Here is a 17633-nt window from a genome sequence, read left to right as displayed (position 1 = left end):
GGAATTTGATAAGCTTGCCTGAAGAGATGAGTTCTCAGGGAACGCTTATAGGTTTGGAGACTGGAGGAGAGTCTTTTTTTGCTTGGGGGGGCATTCCACAGAGTGGAAGAAAGAAGGTGCAGGCTGAAGAAAGTCCTGCAAACAGGAATGGGAGCGAGTAATGAGTGTGGATGAGAGACGCAGATCTTAGGAGTAGCATAGAGGTCGGGTTGGAAGATATTTTGAGATAAGAGACGACATGTATGTTGGTAGTTCGGTTTATGGCTTTGTGTGTAAGTAATATAATTTTGTATTGAATATGGTAGAATACAGGTAACCAATGAAGTGACTGACAGAGTAGCTTTACAGATGATGAATGTCTGGCTAGGAAGATTAGCTTCGCAGCTGCATTCATGATGGATGACTATTGCAATAATCAATGTGTGAGATGATGAGAGCATGGATTAGAATTTTTGCAGTGTCTTGTGTAAGGTAAGGGTGAATTTTGAATATGTTTTTTAGGTGCATGTGGCATGATTTTGAGACAGATTGAATGTGGGGTACAAAGGAAAGTTCACAGTCAAGGATAACACCTAGGCAGCGAGCTGGAAAGGTAGGAGTGATTGTCATATTCTCAAAAGCAATTGAGATATCAGGTTGGTAACTACTATTTATTGGCGGAAATATAATTAATTCTGTTTTCGAAATATAAAGTTTGAGGTGGCGAGATGACATCCAGGATGAAATAGCAGAAAGGCATTCAGAGACACGGCTCAATACAGATGGGGACAGGTCTGGGGAGGATAGGTAGAGCTGAGTATCATCCGCATACAGATGATACTGAAATACAAAAGAGCTGATGAGGTATAGATTGAGAAAAGGAGAACCTAAAACTGAACACTAAGGTACTCCAACTGAAAAAGGTAGCGAAGAGGAGGTAGAATCAGAGAAATAAACACTAAAGCAGCGGTTAGATATATAGGATGAGAACCAAGAGGGGGCTGTGTCTTTAAGACCTAGGGATTGTAATGTTTGTATGAGAAGTGTGTAGTCAACAGTGTCAAAAGCAGCAGAGAGATCTAGAAGAATTAGTAGTGAATAGTGGACTTTAGACTTAGCAGTGACCAGATCATCCACAACTTTAGTCAGTGCTGCCACTGTGGAGTGTTAGGCATGAAAGCCTAGCTGATGCAGATCCAGTAAGTTGTGCGAGTTAGGAAAGTGTGTGAGGTGAGTTTAGGCAAGTCTTTCAAGTAGTTTGGAGGTGCATGGAAATTGAGAGATTGGACGGTAGTTTGAGAGAGAGCTTGGGTCAGAATTCTGTTTTTTTTTTTTTTAGAATTGGAGTAATAACTGCATGTTTGAACAATGAAGGAAAGACACCAGTAGAGAATGGTTATAGATTTTAGTTACTACAGTACATCTTCATTTGTGGGATCAAATTAAGTAAATGCATCAGAGGGCTACGGTATAGAATTGAGCAGATCACTAACTGAGTTGGAGCATACCAATGCATATCTGATCTTGTCAATCTTATCCCTGAAGTAGGACGCAAGATCTTGTGCATGGATAGTGGCTGGTGGCTTGGGTGAGAGAGGTTTGAGAAGGGATTTAAAAGTATTAAAAATACGTTTTGGGTTAGAAGCTTGAGCAGAAATGAGAGTTTGGAAATATGTTTGTTTGGCAGTTTCCAGGGCATAACTATAGGACTGGTAGATAGTCTTATATGTAAAGAAATCCATTCAACTGTGAGATTTATGCCATTTACGCTCAACTTTGCATGAGAGATTTTGTAGGTGTCTTGTTAATTTAAAGTGCCACGGTTGGCGTCTAGGCATATGTGGAGTGTGGTGGGTAACTGGAGCCACTTCATCCAGGGCTGTTTTGACAGTTAGATTTAGGTGTGATACAGCCATCTAAGGAATAGTGAATGCAGAAATAGGAGCAAGCTGTTGTTGCAGAGAGGAGAGTGCTTAATAACATTAATATTTCTGCGGGCTTGACGTGGATTAAGGGATTTCAGTGTTTTTGAAGTACTAGAGGACAGCATGCAGGTGATAAGGTTGTGATCTGAGAAAGGGAAAGTAATATTGGTGAATTCAGACACTGAGCACAGCTTAGTGAATACAAGATCAAGGCAGTGGCCCTCCCAATGAGTAGAGGAGTCAGTCCATTGAGAGAGGCCGAGAGAGGAGGTTAGAGAGAGAAGTTTGGAGGCATGAACAGAAGATTTTGGACTATCAATAGCAATGTTGAAGTCACCCATGATGATGGTTGAGATGTCAGAGGAAAGGAAGTGAGGGAGCCAGTTAGAAAAATCTTCCAGAAATCATGCTGGTTGCCCAGGAGGGCGATAGATAGCTGCAACACGCAGTGATAAAGGAGTGTAAGTTCTGATGGAATGTACTTCAAATGATGTGAATGTGAGTGATGGAAGAACTATGGAAGAACTGTGTATGTGAAGGATTGGGATAGTAATATTCCAACCCCACCTCCTCTGCTGTCACCAGGCCTGGAGGTGTGTGTGAATTGGAGACCACCGTGTCACAGGGCTGCAGGCGAGGCCATCTCTTATTGTGAGAGCCATGTTTCTGTTATAGCCAGCAGGTTGAAGTTGTTTGAAATGAAGAGGTCATGGATAGAAGTTAATTTGTTGCCAACAGAGCGTGAATTCCATAACGCACATTGTGATTTGGGGGGTGAAGGGAGGCAATGATTTTTATTAAATTAGCTGGATTACTACGTTCCTGAGAGTTAGATGTCTGCGAGCAGGGCAAGCAGCTGGGGCCTGGATTAAGTGAAATGTCACCAGCTAATAGAAGCAGTACAGAGAGATAGGTATAGCTGCAGCTGGAAACATCAAACTCACCTACCAAACCCTGTCCACCATGTCACATGCAGAGAGGAGCAGGAATTCCTGTAGACCAGGGGTCCTCAAGCTATTTTGCTCTGGGACCCCAGCAGACAATAAAATTAATAACAGGACCCCAGCAAGTTACAGCAGAAGGTCATCACATCACATGTTGTCAGCAGACAGCACATGCATGGCAGCATTGTGGAGGCACAAAATAATGTACAGAGTCTGAAGTAACAGACAATTCAACAAATGTTTCAGACTCCTTGAATCACTGATTGATTTTAGAAACATGGAGTCATGACCCCATACTGAGAAGGTCAGGACCCACAGTATGAGAACCGCTGCTGAAGGCTAACCTCACCTTAACATAAAAAAGTTGTAGTGACAGCATACACAGGAGCATCAGCCTGCAACTGACAACATAAACATTCCACTGAAGCACAGACCTTGTGGAGAAATGCCACAAATTACACCTCCTACTCTTCATCACATTGCTGCAGGTCACTGCAATGGACCCCCTTTACCCACATACTATTCAAGTTACTTTCTGAAAATGAATGTTGTTTCACCCTTCGTGCTACACAGAAGCAGTTTAGAGTTTTGGTTTCTTTTATCAACCAACTTGATAGTCTTAAGGCCCATACACACTGGGCGACTTTGAGCTGAAAGCTGCTCAAAACAGCCTGTTTGAGCGGCTTTCAGTTCAAAGCCGCCCAGTGTGTATGCCCCAGCGGTGAGCGCTGCTGCGCGCTTCCGCATCATTGCCGGGAAAGCCGCTCATCTGCTGGTTATATCAGCAGATGAGCGGCATTGAGGACGGCTTTGCATAGCTCTGCACTATGCAAAGCCGTCATCCCCCCTCCGTCAACGACGGGCAGGGGGGAAGCCACTCAGTGTGTATGCACTGAGCGGCTTTCCCCGCATCGGTGATTGACATCTTCGCTGTCCATACACGCTGGGCATAGTCGCCCAGTGTGTATGGACCTTTAGCTTCCCTTCCCACCTCTCCCACCACCACATATGGCCTCTCTCATTCCTGAAGTCCAGAATTGTTTACTAAACACTTTCTCTTGGCCGATATTTCCACATAGCCCTTTCAGAACACCTGACCATTTTACCTCAACTCCATCCCCTACTTCTACATACACTACAAACTTACAGTATGTATCTCTTACAGTTTTATAAGTCTCTTACAGTGTTAATCATTGTAGTCTTGTATAGCGTTTTTGTTGCAACTTATCGTGTTAAAGACGTGCATTCAGGCAAAAAAAAAAAAACTCAGTCACTGCCAAGTCGCAAGGGGTTTGCACAACTGCAGCAATAGTGTATGTGGTCACAACTGTAGTAAGAGATTGAAGAGTAGTAACTGGTGATGATCAGCTTTGTCTACCTGTATTGTTCCTTTGTACGGCGCTGCAAAACACTTGTGGCGCCTTATAAATAAAATTATAATAATAATAATAATGATGTTCAGGATATCATTTACATGATAAAGCATTTTGTCTGAACCAATTGTTATGAAATACCAGCAGTCCAGATTCTAACAGTCAGAGGACCTACAGCAGGATACTGATGGCCGGAATCCCATCACTTCCCTAACTTTAACCTTCCCCGCTGTCTAGCCCTCCCAATAGTGTCAGAATTTTAACCACATTTCTCCTGAAAGACCAATGTCTATATTAGTTTAAGTACATATTTCTGTCCCTTTACGTTCGTATTTTTTAGAAATCCATATTTTTTCAGGTTTTAAAATAGAACACGTTTTTGATGAGAGGTTCAAATGTGAACCAAATGAACAATCATGTGTGCTCAAGTGTCCTGCCTATATGAGGCCATTAAGCACAGAAATACCTTACTCTTGCCTTTTAAGCAGAGCACCAAGCACATAGCATGTCAAATGTATTAATGTATAAAGTGTACCACAAATGTATTTTAAAAGTAAAATGCACTTTGTCAATTATGAATCCAGCAGCTTCTGTGACGAGGAGATGAGATGCTAATTGTCATTTCCCAGCAGAATGACCACTGCATGGTAGGTAGCGGGCTGGGAGTTTGCTAGCCTGTGTGCAAAGTGTTATTAGTAACAGGAGACTATTGTGTTTCTTTATTTAAGGTGTCCAAGATATAATCAAATGATCTCCAGCTTTCTTGGAAGTTAAATATTCTAAGGAAATTGGATTAATCTTTTTGTCATGTAATCTTGATTTAGTTATGCATTGCAAGTAAGATAGTATTTATATGCGAACGCCTAAGGTATATGGGGGAGGCCCTGATTGGGTGGAGAGAACAGGGTGGAATTACCCCCTGCGAGATTGTGTGTGGAATTGGGATAAAAGGCACAAGTTTTACCTGTAAAGTTGTACATCTACCTGTATCTGATTGCTGTAATATCTTCTATATGCTGTGCCTTCTAGAGATAGGAGATGAGTTATTTTCAGAACTTTGAGCAAATAAACACCTTTTGCCTCAAGACAACCTTTTTTCATCTTGCGACCAATGGGATTATTGCAATAATCCCGTTCTGTGGCTGTACTGGGTAAAGGATCCAGCGTCTCCAAGCTCCGGTCAGTGACCAGTGGGGAACCAGCCGACGCCAGTCGTGGGGGGTGTCAGCACCGTGTCAATGTATACACCCTAGCAGGTAGTACTCAGGTGCCCTTGAACTGCCCAGGAGCTTCCAAGGCAGCAAGATCACATACGATAAATCGTATGCAGTCATTTTGCATATTATGTATGATAAGCAACCCCAGCAAGGGCTGCGGGATCAAGAAATCTATAGTACAGGCCTTGCACTCTCCGATCCAATATGCACAGGGCTGTGCATTGGATCGGAATCAGAGGTTAAACGTATGCGATCTGGCACTTTTTATCAGATTTTTCAGCTTGATCTCTCTGAATTGGATGAAAAGGGTCCAAATCACACTGGTATATGGGCACATACGGTCATTAGGTCTACAAGCATTAGGTCGACACCACTTGGTCCACATGCAGTAGGGTCAACATGACTGATGGTTGACATGCAGGAAGGTCGACATGACTGAAGGTCAACAGGGTCATTAGGTCGACAGGGTCATTAGGTCGACAGGGTCATTAGGTCAACAGGGTCATTAGGTCGACATGGGGTTTTTCACTTTGGATCAAATAATGTGCAGAGCGTAGCGAAGCATGGCGAACGCAACAAGCCATAAGAGGGGACGCAATGCTACATTTCAGTGTCCACGTCAACCAAAAAAAAGTGAATGACAACAAACGAAAAACGAATACTTAGTAAACTTACCCCTTAGTGTCCTCACTACATGCATTGGAACATAGAGCAGCTACAGTACCAGGAAGAAAAGACTGAAGCCTTAAGGTGGCCAGATTTGGGCCCTTTTTACCTGACTCCAAGGCATTGGGACTAGAAATCAGGTGAAAAGTGCAAAATTGTATGTGCCTAACCTCCAGTTCTGATCCGATGTGCAGTCCCATTGGATGCAGCACAGTGGATCCCATGAACTCTCACGCCACCGGCCCCCAGGCTCTCCTGATCACTGACTGGGCTGAAACACAGCGCAACTCCAGGAACACCCTGCGCCATCGGCCCCTGGGCTCTACTGCTCGGCAGCACAGCATGTCCTCAGGGACCCACCCATTTTGTAAAATTAAGTCCTGGCACTCAACTGAGGGTAAAATACATGCTACAGCATGTATTTCGCGTTTGAAAAATAGTTTTTTTCCAAGCGGCAGTTATCGATTTTAATCAAAATTGTTAATTTGCATTTCGCTGTGACTAAGAATATAATTTTGTTGTTTTACAATTTCTTTGTTGTTTCACAATGACAATGACAATAAACTATTATGTTATCTCATCTATAGTGTTGGATATTAAAACTGTATTCCATATAGTATCCAGTGTATAAAAGACCAGTGTTTAGATTAATGTCCAGAGTTGTTATTATGTTCTTGTACCGCTCCCCCAGACTCCTGCACTTGCTCCATTTTTCCACAGAATGGGAGATTGTAGATTCAATTTAAGAACACCTTCTAGATATCCTGTGTTTGCCACTGCCTGTAGTTATTATTCTGAGCCAGATGCTGCAGCATTATTTACAAATGTTTAGAAAGCTTTCTATAATAACATGGGTGTCATTTTAGTGTTACCAGAAAGAAAAGAAAAAACAAGGACTTTATATCATATTGCCATTATTTCTTAATCTGTGCGACCTGTAAAAGAACAACAGAAGTCGGAACAAGGGACTCCATTTAAAAACAGCTAAAAAAGCTAGCACACAAAGTCCCTGATTCAGGTTCACTCGTAAAGCACATTTGGTTTGCTAATGTACAAAACCATGTGCACAAGGTGGGGCAGATGTAACATGTGCAGAAAGAGTTAGATTTGGATGAGTTATTTTGTTTCTGTGCAGGGTAAATACTGGCTGCTTTGTTTTGACATTGCAATATAAATATCAGTATGAAGTACAAACCCCACCCAAATCTAATGGTATGTACACACGGCCGACATGATGCCGTGCGATGCGAGTCCCGATGCGACCTGATCGCATCGGGACTCGCATCGCACGGCATGAAGGAGAGAAGAGGAGCTGGACAGTACCTGTCACTAGGTGCCGGGCAATGGCAGATAGCAGCGTGCTGCGACACACGGGGCCGCGGCACAGCAACAGCTTCCTCCCCACCGTGCCTACATCAGAGGCCACACCCCTTCCCTCCTCTTTAGGGCAGACTTCCGGGTCATCAGCCTTGCAGCGTGCAGCCCCAGGAGAAGCCCCCTCGCCGCCGGAGCTATAGTGAGTATTTAGGCACAAAGACTATATAGTGCAGATCTGCACTATATAGTCTTGGCTGCCCTCACTAGGTCGCTGACGATTTGCGCTCACTCGGGAGCACGCATCGGCAGCGCATCGGGCTCGCAAGCCCTACAAAGTACACAATCGGCTTGCGATATGGCTTCCGATGTGCACTATATCGGCAACATCGGAAGCCATATCGCCCCCGTGTGTACACATAACTCTCTCTGCACATGTTACATCTGGGGATGTGGCCATTGGGGCGGGGCTTGGTGATGTCCGCCTCATCCAGCCCCCCTTACATGAAAAGTAGGCAAGTATGTCTTAGGTTAGAATACTACCAATGACATTTGTACATAGAAATGGGAGCAAAAATAATATAAAAAACTTACAATGAACAACAATTTTGTTGGTCCATCATGCTGAGAAATATTCCTGATCATCTTCATCAGCAATGGATCCTTAAATTTCAGAGCTTTTTTCATCAGCATTTTCAGACCATTTCCTAAAATACATATTTAATTATTACAGATAGGCAAATATTAAAATATTTATAAAAAAAATTATAAAAAAAATTATAAAACCAAGATATATGTTTCACAAGCACCTAATTAAATGTTAACTCCATTAAATCAATATGCTCCTTAATAATAATTATGAAAAAAGATCGGTACTTGTTTCCTAGCACGGCGCCACCGATTTTGATTGTGAGCATCGCGTCGGAAAAAATCGCGTCGATCACATCGCATGCCAACCAAATCGCATGCGATGCGATCGACGTGATTTTGCATTAATTTTAATGTGAAATGACCCAAAACACCCCATTGTAATAGAACCCCCCCCTGATGTTTGAAATGGCCCCCAATTTTAATGCCACCCCGCTATAGACGCCAACCTGAAGCGTGGCGAGCGCAGCGAGGGGCGGCGGTACGCGTCCTCCGACCTTTCATACCCCTACTATCCACGGCGGCGTGGAGTTGAGAACAGAAAGTGTGGCGAGCGCAGCGAGCCACCGAGCCCAAAGTGTGGCGAGCCCCGCGAGGGGACACGGATACCTTCACAGGTATCGCGGCCTTCACAGGTATCCGCGTCCCCTCGCGGGGCTTGCCACGCTTCGGGTTGGCGTCAATAGCGGGGTGGCGTTTAAAATTGGGGGAGCCATTAACCATGCTTTTTACACATATTTAATGTTGGGCCATATTGGCCCATTTAACATTGTCACCTATGTGAAATCGGGTTGATCGCATCGCGGGCCATTATAATGGTCCGCGACGGACGCGATCAACATGATTTTCACTTTAACATTGCTCCCTATGGGGAAATCGCGTTTATCGCGTCGGTCGCATCGCGGCCCCTTATTAGGGTCCGCGATGGACACGATCAACGCGATTTTCACTTTTACCGGCAATTGAGCCAGTTAAAGACAGAAAATCGGGTCCATCGCGTCCATCACATGCCTTAAGTACCTTAACTTAAGGCATGCGATGTACCACGACGGGCGCCGTGCTAGGAAACAAGTACCAAAAAATCTTTGATTTATTGAAACTTACTTTTAAATAATGGAAGCATACCGTTGTTTGCTATTATTATTACTAGAGACAGGATTATATGCATTTGCATATTTGCATATGCATTTGCATATTTTGCCCATTCTCACTGGTTATTGCATATTTTACCTAAAATCTAGTAATGGTGCATATTTTAGGCCCCGCTACTTTGCACTACTGGTGCTGGCCAGGTAGTGGTAGTGTGTGCAGCCTGGGGCAATATGTGCACAGAGTGGGGAACCTTGGATGTACGCTATGTCTGACACTGCTCTAGGCTGCCAACCCATGTTGATAAAAGTCAGTCGGGGCGGATGCCATTACCAAGCTCCTGAACCTTTGCCTGCCCCTGACCTGGGACTTTACACCAAGAGACAGACTTCTGCAGCAGAGGAGGCGGGCACAAGGGTTGTGACATCACGCGGCGCGGAGAAAATGCTGTGACACAGTGAGTATGTGGCGCAGGGAGGAAGCCTTCCACTGCGCTGCCCTCACATGCTATGCTAACATTTGATCCATCTGCGCTGGAGATGAGGGTCCGTGCAGTTGATGCAAGAAGAGCTTTGGATGCTGCAGTATGCTGTAGCAGCCAGCATACTGACATCTGCAGATGCTGTGGGCCTATTTTTGAGGTTTATTTGCAACTAATTGTATGCTGATTTTTAAATAAATAAGTTAAAATTACTGTTTTTAAATTATTTAATGTAGCATATTTTAACACTTTTCATGCATATTTTAAGTATTTTTCATGCATATTTGCAGCTTTTTTCATTGCATATAATCCTGTCTCTAATTATTACTACATGTCAGTGGTCGAAGTGGGCCGGTATGCGGTGGTTTGGCATACCGGCACTTCTTCCACAGTCCTGAAAATGTTGTGCAGCATCCTGCTGCATGTGCAGGATGATGCTATGGGGTGCTGCCGCTGGTTAGTGCTGCCGCCAATCTCCCAAGCCGCCGGGGCCCTACTGGACGGCTCTCATTCCCGCGTTCTTTGTACCTCTTTGTTATCTATGCTGCCGCCGGGCAGCTCTCACCCCTGCTGTGGCCGGACTAGGATGGAAGGAGCGCCCGGCTGTATGCCACACTTGACACCTTGGCGGGTGTAAGCAGCAGCGGGCAGAGCGGGGGAGGATGGCGCAGCAGGAGGCACCGGCTGGGAAGGAATGGGAGCGGCAGTTGGCACAGGAGTCTCAGGCACGGAGGTCAGCAGCGCCTCTACTTTCAGTGCTAGGGACCCAGCTGATGTCAGCTGCCGGCGCTTTGTGTTACTCCGGCTGACGCTGTCTGAGCAGGAACAGGCCATGTACAGGTCAGATTTAGGTAATGAAATCTTGACAATTTTATTGTTATTACAGAGGAGATGTGTGATTTCATGCTCTCTGTGGGCACAGGGGCTGGTGAGAACGGCAAGTGGAGGTACAGGGGTGGTTGACTGGCAGGGAGAGGTGCGGTGGGTACTCGGGCTGGTGACTGGCAGGGACAAGTGCGGTAGGGACAGGTGCAGAGGGTACAGGGGCAGGTGACTGTCAGGGACAGGTGCGGTGGGGACAGGTGCAGTGGGTACAGGTTCTGGTGACCGGCAGGGACAGGTGCAGTGGATGCAGGGATGGGTACAGGGGTGAGTGACTGACAGGGACAGGTGCGGTGGGTAAAGGGGCAGTTGACTGGCAGGGACAGGTGCGGTGGGTACAGGGGCGGGTGACCGGCAGGGACAGGTGCAGTGGGTACAGGGGCGGGTGACCGGCAGGGACAGGTGCAGTGGGTACAGGGGTGGGTAACCGGCAGGGACAGGTGCAGTGGGTACAGGGGTGGGTAACTGGCAGGGACAGGTGTGGTGGGTACAGGTTCTGGTGACCGGCAGGGACAGATGCAGTGGGTGCAGGGATGGGTACAGGGGTGAGTGACTGACAGGGACAGGTGTGGTGGGTACAGGGGCGGTTGACTGGCAGGGACATGGTGCGGTGGGTACAGGTTCTGGTATGATGGGTACAGGGGCGTGTGACTGACAGTGAGCACTATTGTGTGGTGTAATGTGAATTGGTACTATTATATTGCCACGACCCTTCCCCACAAAGCCATAACCTAAATTTTTCGGCGCGCAACTGTCTCAGTTTCCATATTGTCTTTTCTAGAACATGTGTATCTTACTTTATGTGAGTGGGCTATTTGATACTCCTCCCCCCCCCCCCCTCGATCCCCAATAGCCACAGTGAGGGGCACCCAAATCTGTGTTTGCTTACCCCCCAAAAAATAGGCTCAGACCCGCCCTCAACTCAGGGTATATGCCATGTGGGGGAGAAGAGTCTGTATGTGCCATGCTGGGGGGAAGGGGAGAGACATTGCATTGGGACCCAGAAAAGGGGTCAGGTAGGACCCCAAGTTTTGTAAGCGACGGGTCCCAGGGACCAACTATGTTTTTGGGTTTTCTTGATCACTGCATGCACAATGCTTGCTACTTTAGCACACCGCATACGTTTTTAACTAGATGCGATGCAATCTAGTTCAAAATGTATGGAGCACATCACTACGTGTATGGGCACCTTGAAGTGAATTTTTGCTCCATCCGGGTGGTATAATTATTATGGTATAAATAATTTTTGGCTCATTCCATTTTAATTTTGTCTCATTCCGTGTGGTGTAATGTGAGTATGGGTCACTTTGTGTGGTGTAGTGCAATTGACCACGCCCCTTTTCTGGAGCGCGCGCATGATTTCTACCTTTATTTTTCCCTACCCCCACTTTAAAATTTCCACTTTGAGCACTGCTACATGTTATTTATAACCAGAGTTCCTTAGCAAATATAACTACAAAAACAAACTGTGGGCAACATTGTTTCTATGATTATAGTTACCAAGAACAATAATCTGACAATTGTCTGCAATAGTTTATCATGTTAAAGAGATTTTTCCCCGGTAAAATACTAGTAACACAGCATAAGGATTTTAAACAGAAAAAATATTTTTAAACAGAGACATCTAAAGTATTTCCATCTGAGCATAACCATATTCAACTGTATACATTTTAAAAAAAACATTTTAATAAAAATTATTGTGGTTGTTTAGGAACTGGTAAGAGGAAAAAATGAATCAAATCCTAAAACAGAAAAGCATTACAATTGTTTATTTAATTTGAGCGACCCCTTAGACCAGTGTTTTTCAACCAGTGTGCCGTGGCACACTAGTGTGCCTTGAGCTGTTCTCAAGTGTGCCCCCAGATCTAGAGATGCCCAAACCCATTTACAGCCACCACCAGTTCAAATGTTATTTACTGGTCTCTTCTTTTCATGTAAAGGACCAATGTATTTTATTTTTGTTACCTATGGGGATCAGTGTGATTGTTTTTAATGTGGGGGCCAATAGGTTTGTTTTTTTCCTGTGGTGGCCAATGTGTTTTGCCCTGTGGGGATCTCATGGTATGCCTTGGCAATTTTAAAGTCCTATTTAGTGTGCCGCAAGGTAAAAAGGTTGAAAATCACTGCCTTAGACAATGTGCTCATTATGACATGAAGTTGTTTATTTACAAAGAAGGTATTGTATTCAATCCCCATTGCTATTTGACAGGGGAATTAGCGGCAGGCGCCTACTCAATGCTGTCATTCCTGACAGCATTGAAGAGGCAGCATGATAGAAAGGACTCAACTGCAGTCGGGTCCATTTCGGCGAAAATGGCCGTGGACTGTTGAGATCACTGCCGGATCTCAACAATCTACATCCGTTTTTCGCCTACATGCCCCCTTTTGACCCCATTAATTTACACCTGCCGATAAACTGGCGAGCGGACCGAAAACTTGAATACCCCACTTAATGGGGTATAACTTTCTGAACTTTCCGACAGTCGGAACCCTGGCACATTCGTACGGGGATCAATGTTTTCCGTGTCCCCATGCGCATTTCCAAGTCCCCCGTCCCGTTCGCACGTACCAGTGTGGGCAGTGGGGTGGCGGCGATGGGCTGCGCACATGGGAACGTCTAGCGTTTCATGGGTGTTCCCATAAAAAGCCTGGGTGCTCCCAAGCAAATGTCACCGTGACGCGGGTGCCAGGGGTGGGCAGCTGACGTCACCAGATGTCAGCTGCCCGCCCACTTTCCATACAGGGAGCACACAAAGCTGGCACCAGTCTTAAGGTGCCTATAAACTAGTAAGATTTATCTTCAGATCTGACTGATTGGAACAAAATCATGGTTATGGATGAGTGACAGTTTGTCAGTTTTCCAGCATTTCCAAGCACATGGTCAACTGTCATTTGCTCTCAGCCATAACCATGTTTTTGTTACAACCAGCCAGATCTGAAGATAAATCTTCATGTGTATGGCCACCTTAAGTTTTGCGTTCACCTTCCAAATCATTCGCTGGTCGGCGACCATCAAATGATTTGGCCCTCACACGCAAGTGCCAGAATAAGGCCCAATATGTATACATAGGGTATACACATTTCACAGCAGATTAAGTAGTTAAAAGTGATAGGAAATTCATGTATAAATTAGTCCATTACATTTCAGTATTCAATAATTGGCTTCTGATAATAAATCTTAAGTGATTGGTTCTTACCTTCAGAGATTAACTGAGCATTTCTTTTATTGGCAGCAAGGTTTATGCAGAAAGAAATTAGTTCAAGGTCAATGCGTTCATCAGAACTCTCAAACAGCATCTTCATTAACTAAAAAAAAGAAAAATGTTTACAAATGATTGTCTATAAAAAGGAAACGTGCAAATTTCCACTGCATCTACAAAAGCGGCTGTAAACCATACATCACAAGTAGGGATGGGAAATAGTAAATAAATAAAAAAAACGCAACAAATCCCAACTAATACACCCCCAATCCTCCCTGCACTGCACTGTCACTTACACATCATTGGTGACAGGCAGCAGGACCATCTCTGGTCTTCACAGCAGGCTGAGTCGGGTGTCTGGGAGCGGCACAGCAACGGGGCGGGGGGCATGGCGACTGAATACAGCAGAGCTCAGCAGACACAGAAACGGCATGCCGGCGGCTGGGCTGCGCAGCGTGACCCTTGACCTCACATCATGCTGCACTGCTCTCTGTGCACAGCCGTACCACCGGGGGGGGGGGGGGGGGGGGGGTCAGTAATAGCAGCCGGGCAGCACATCTGAGGTATGTATTAAAAAATAGGTTAATTTTGCATTGCCGCAGTAATCCCGGAATTAAGAGCTTCAAATCCCGCCTATTTTAGGCCAAAATCCCGGGATTCCGCCGATCCCGGGATTGGCCTCCCTAATCACAAATCAGGTCAATTTTCTTCCCATAACGATCAGTTCATAAGTATGTGGTCTATTTACTAAACCTTGGAGAGAAAATGGATTTAAATAATGTACCAACCAACCAGCTTCTTTTATTTTTTAAACACAGTCTATAACATGAACAGCACAAACCAAGTGGCGCTTAAAAATACATCACACAAATTTAGATAGTGGAATATTTATTAATATAATCTGAAAAAAAGCGGGAATAGTAAAAGTAAGTGAGACTCAGGATTAAAGAAGAATCAGGATTAAATCCATCATATCCTCCTAAACCATTTCCTTTGAATAAGGACACAGTGAAATTAAGAGAACTTCCAACTATCCACATCACATTGGTGAGCTATTTCAATCAAATACCACTCACCTATACACTTGGGTGCCAAATTATAGGTATACCTTGGTCGGCCTGCCTTCATAAATATTCTAATAAACTACTTGGTTTGTGCGGTTTATTTTTTCTGATTGGGGGCTGGTATCATTGCCACAAGTCTCTGCTAATATAGATATACATCTTAGACCACCATCCACTCAAGCGCTGAAGACACAACATACAGGTGAAACTCAAAAACAAACAAAAGTTCATTTATTTCAGTTATTCAACTTAAAAGATGAAACTAATACATTATATAGACTCATTACATGCAAAGTGAGATATTTCAAGCCTTTATTTGTTATGATTTTGATGATTACAGTTTATGAAAACCCCAAATAAAAAATCTCAAAAAATTTGAATATTAAATGGTCAATAAAAAAAAAGAATTTAAATACAGAAATGTCAGCAATCTGAAAAGTATAATCATGTACTCAGTACTTCGTTCGGGCTCCTTTTGCACAAATTACTACCTCAACGTGGTGTGGCATGGATGCAATCAGCCTGTGGAACTGCTGAGGCGTTATGGAAGACTTGAAAGCTCCAACTGCGGCCTTCAGCTCTTCTTCAGTGTTCGGTCTCATGTCTCTCATCTTGCTCTTGGCAATGCCCCATAGATTCTCTATGGGATTTAGGTCAGGCGAGTTTGCTGGCCAATCCAGCAAAGTAATCCCAGAGTCATTGAACCAGGTTTTGGTACTTTTGTCAGAATAGGCAGGTGCCAAGTCCTGCTGGAAAATTTAGTCAGCACCTCCATAAAGCTTGTCTGCTGAAGGAAGCAAGAAGTGCTCTAAAATGTCCTGGGAGACAGCTGCATTGACACTGGATTTAATAAAGCACAGTGGACCAACAACAGCAGATGACATGTTTGTTGTTCAGGAGCGGCTTGACAAGAGAAATTTGACATTTGAAGCCCATATCCAGGATCAGTCTCTGTGTTGTGGCTCTTGATTAAATACCTCCAGCCTCAGTCCACTCTTTGTGAAGCTCATCCACACTTTTGAATGGCCTTTTCCTGACAATCCTCTGCAGGCTGCGGTCATCCCTGCTGCTCGTGCACCTTTATCTTCCACACTTTTCCCATCCACTTAACTTTCTATTAGTGTGCTATGATACAGCACTTTGAGAACATTCAACTTCTTTTCCAATTTCCTCCTTGTGGAGGGTGTCCATGATGGTTTTCAGCACAACTGTCAGGTCAGCAGTCATCCCCATGATTGTGAATTTTACTGAACAAGACTGAGAGACCATTTAAAGGCTCAGTAACACTTTTCAGGTGTTTTGGATTAATTAGCTGATTAGAGTGTGACACTTGCACCAGCAATATTGGACCTGTTCACAATATTCTAATTTTCTGATATCTTCAATTTGGGGTTTTCATAAGCTGTAAGTCATAATCATCAAAATTAATGCTTGAACTACCTCACGTTGCATGTAATGAGTGTTTACAATATAATTGTTTCACCTTTTCAGTTGATCTATTGAAATAAATTAACGTTTGCACAATATTAAAAATTTTTGTGTTTCACTTGTATACAGAGTTGTTTTGCTGACATTTTATCTGCATCCACTTTCTCTCTCTCCAAGGCTTAGTAAATACATCCATATGTCCCTATTCAAAATGAAGCACCCACTTTTGTCATAAACTCTGCCCCTGTAATGGCCCAATAAATTAAACTGTCCTACAAAAATCAATTTGGATGTACAGTTAAAAGCATACCAAAAGCTTTTACAGAGGGCCTAATTCAGACATGATCGCAAAGCACATTTTTTCTTAAATGGACAAAGCCATGTTGCTCTGAAGGTTGTTCAAGTGTAACATGTGCAGAGAGTGTAGTATAACTGCATAAGCAGTTATACTACACAAAGGTGCAGCAAGATGGCCAAATCCACAGGCTGTTAGCAGATGGGAGGAAATGATGGTATAAGTGAGGGGGGAAAAAGCTTCCAATCTAAAGGGAGTGGGAGACAGGGATGGCACAGAGTGGAGAGACAGTGATCAAGGAGCATGTATTGGTGGGTTAGGCCAGTAGTTAGAAAGCTTTGATAAAGAAGTGGGTCTTGAGGGAGAGAGTTCCAGTGGAAGAGAGTAGCTCGGGCAAAATCTTGGAGGTGTATATGGGATTAATGAATTAGTTGTTGAGTGAAATGGGCATCCAGGAGTTCTGAGATGTAAATTGTAAATATATGTATTGGAGTTAGTTTTAGGAATTGAATTGGGTTTTGAAGGGGAGCCAGTGATGGGTTTGTAGGAGAGAGGAGGCATATGAACTGTTTTTGCAAAGGAACATGATGCGGGCACCAGCTTATAGGACAGAGCAGAGTGGAGAGAGGTGTTAAGCCAACTAAGAGGAGGTTTTAGGTCCAGTCTAGAGATGACCAGTGAGTAGATGAGAATCCAGTGTGAGAAAATCTGGTTTTGGATATATTTTTTATAGACGGAAAAGGCAGGACTATTAAAGATGCTGAATCTGAGATTTGAAGAAAAGGGAGGGGTCACTGCAAACTCCAACACTTGCGGGCTAAAGGATATTGTGGTGCTGTCAATAGAAAGTGAGATTGGTAGATTTCATGGTATTTGTAAGGTTGGGAAAAACAATAACTCAGACAGGTTATACAGTTGTGCTCATAAGTTGACATACCCTAGCAGAATTTGTGATTTTCTGGCCATTTGTCAGAGAATATGAATGATAAATCACAAACTTTTCTTTCACACTGGTTGGGTGAAGCCATTTATTCTCAAGCAAATGTGTGTACTCTCTTTAAATCATAATGACAACAGAAACTACCCAAATGACCCTCATCATTCATATTATCTGACAAATGGCCAGAA

General features: G+C 44.1%; 1 protein-coding gene across 4 annotated transcripts in view; it reads right to left on the bottom strand.

Annotated features, from left to right (window-relative positions):
• KIFAP3 (kinesin associated protein 3) overlaps window positions 1–17633 on the bottom strand; it is a 250868-nt gene that overhangs the window by 78790 nt on the left and 154445 nt on the right. For all 4 annotated transcript variants that reach the window (XM_083156696.1, XM_083156699.1, XM_083156698.1 and 1 more), the window contains 2 exons: window positions 13716–13824; window positions 8013–8125 (listed from right to left, as the gene is read on the bottom strand). In XM_083156696.1, the coding sequence (XP_083012822.1) occupies window positions 8013–8125; window positions 13716–13824 (222 nt within the window). The remainder of the gene's footprint in view (window positions 1–8012; window positions 8126–13715; window positions 13825–17633) is intronic.

Source organism: Crinia signifera, chromosome 8 (assembly GCF_055691185.1).
Source record: "Crinia signifera chromosome 8, ASM5569118v1, whole genome shotgun sequence".
In the NCBI taxonomy this organism is placed as follows: domain Eukaryota; kingdom Metazoa; phylum Chordata; class Amphibia; order Anura; family Myobatrachidae; genus Crinia; species Crinia signifera.
This window is presented reverse-complemented; position numbering and strand designations above follow the sequence as displayed.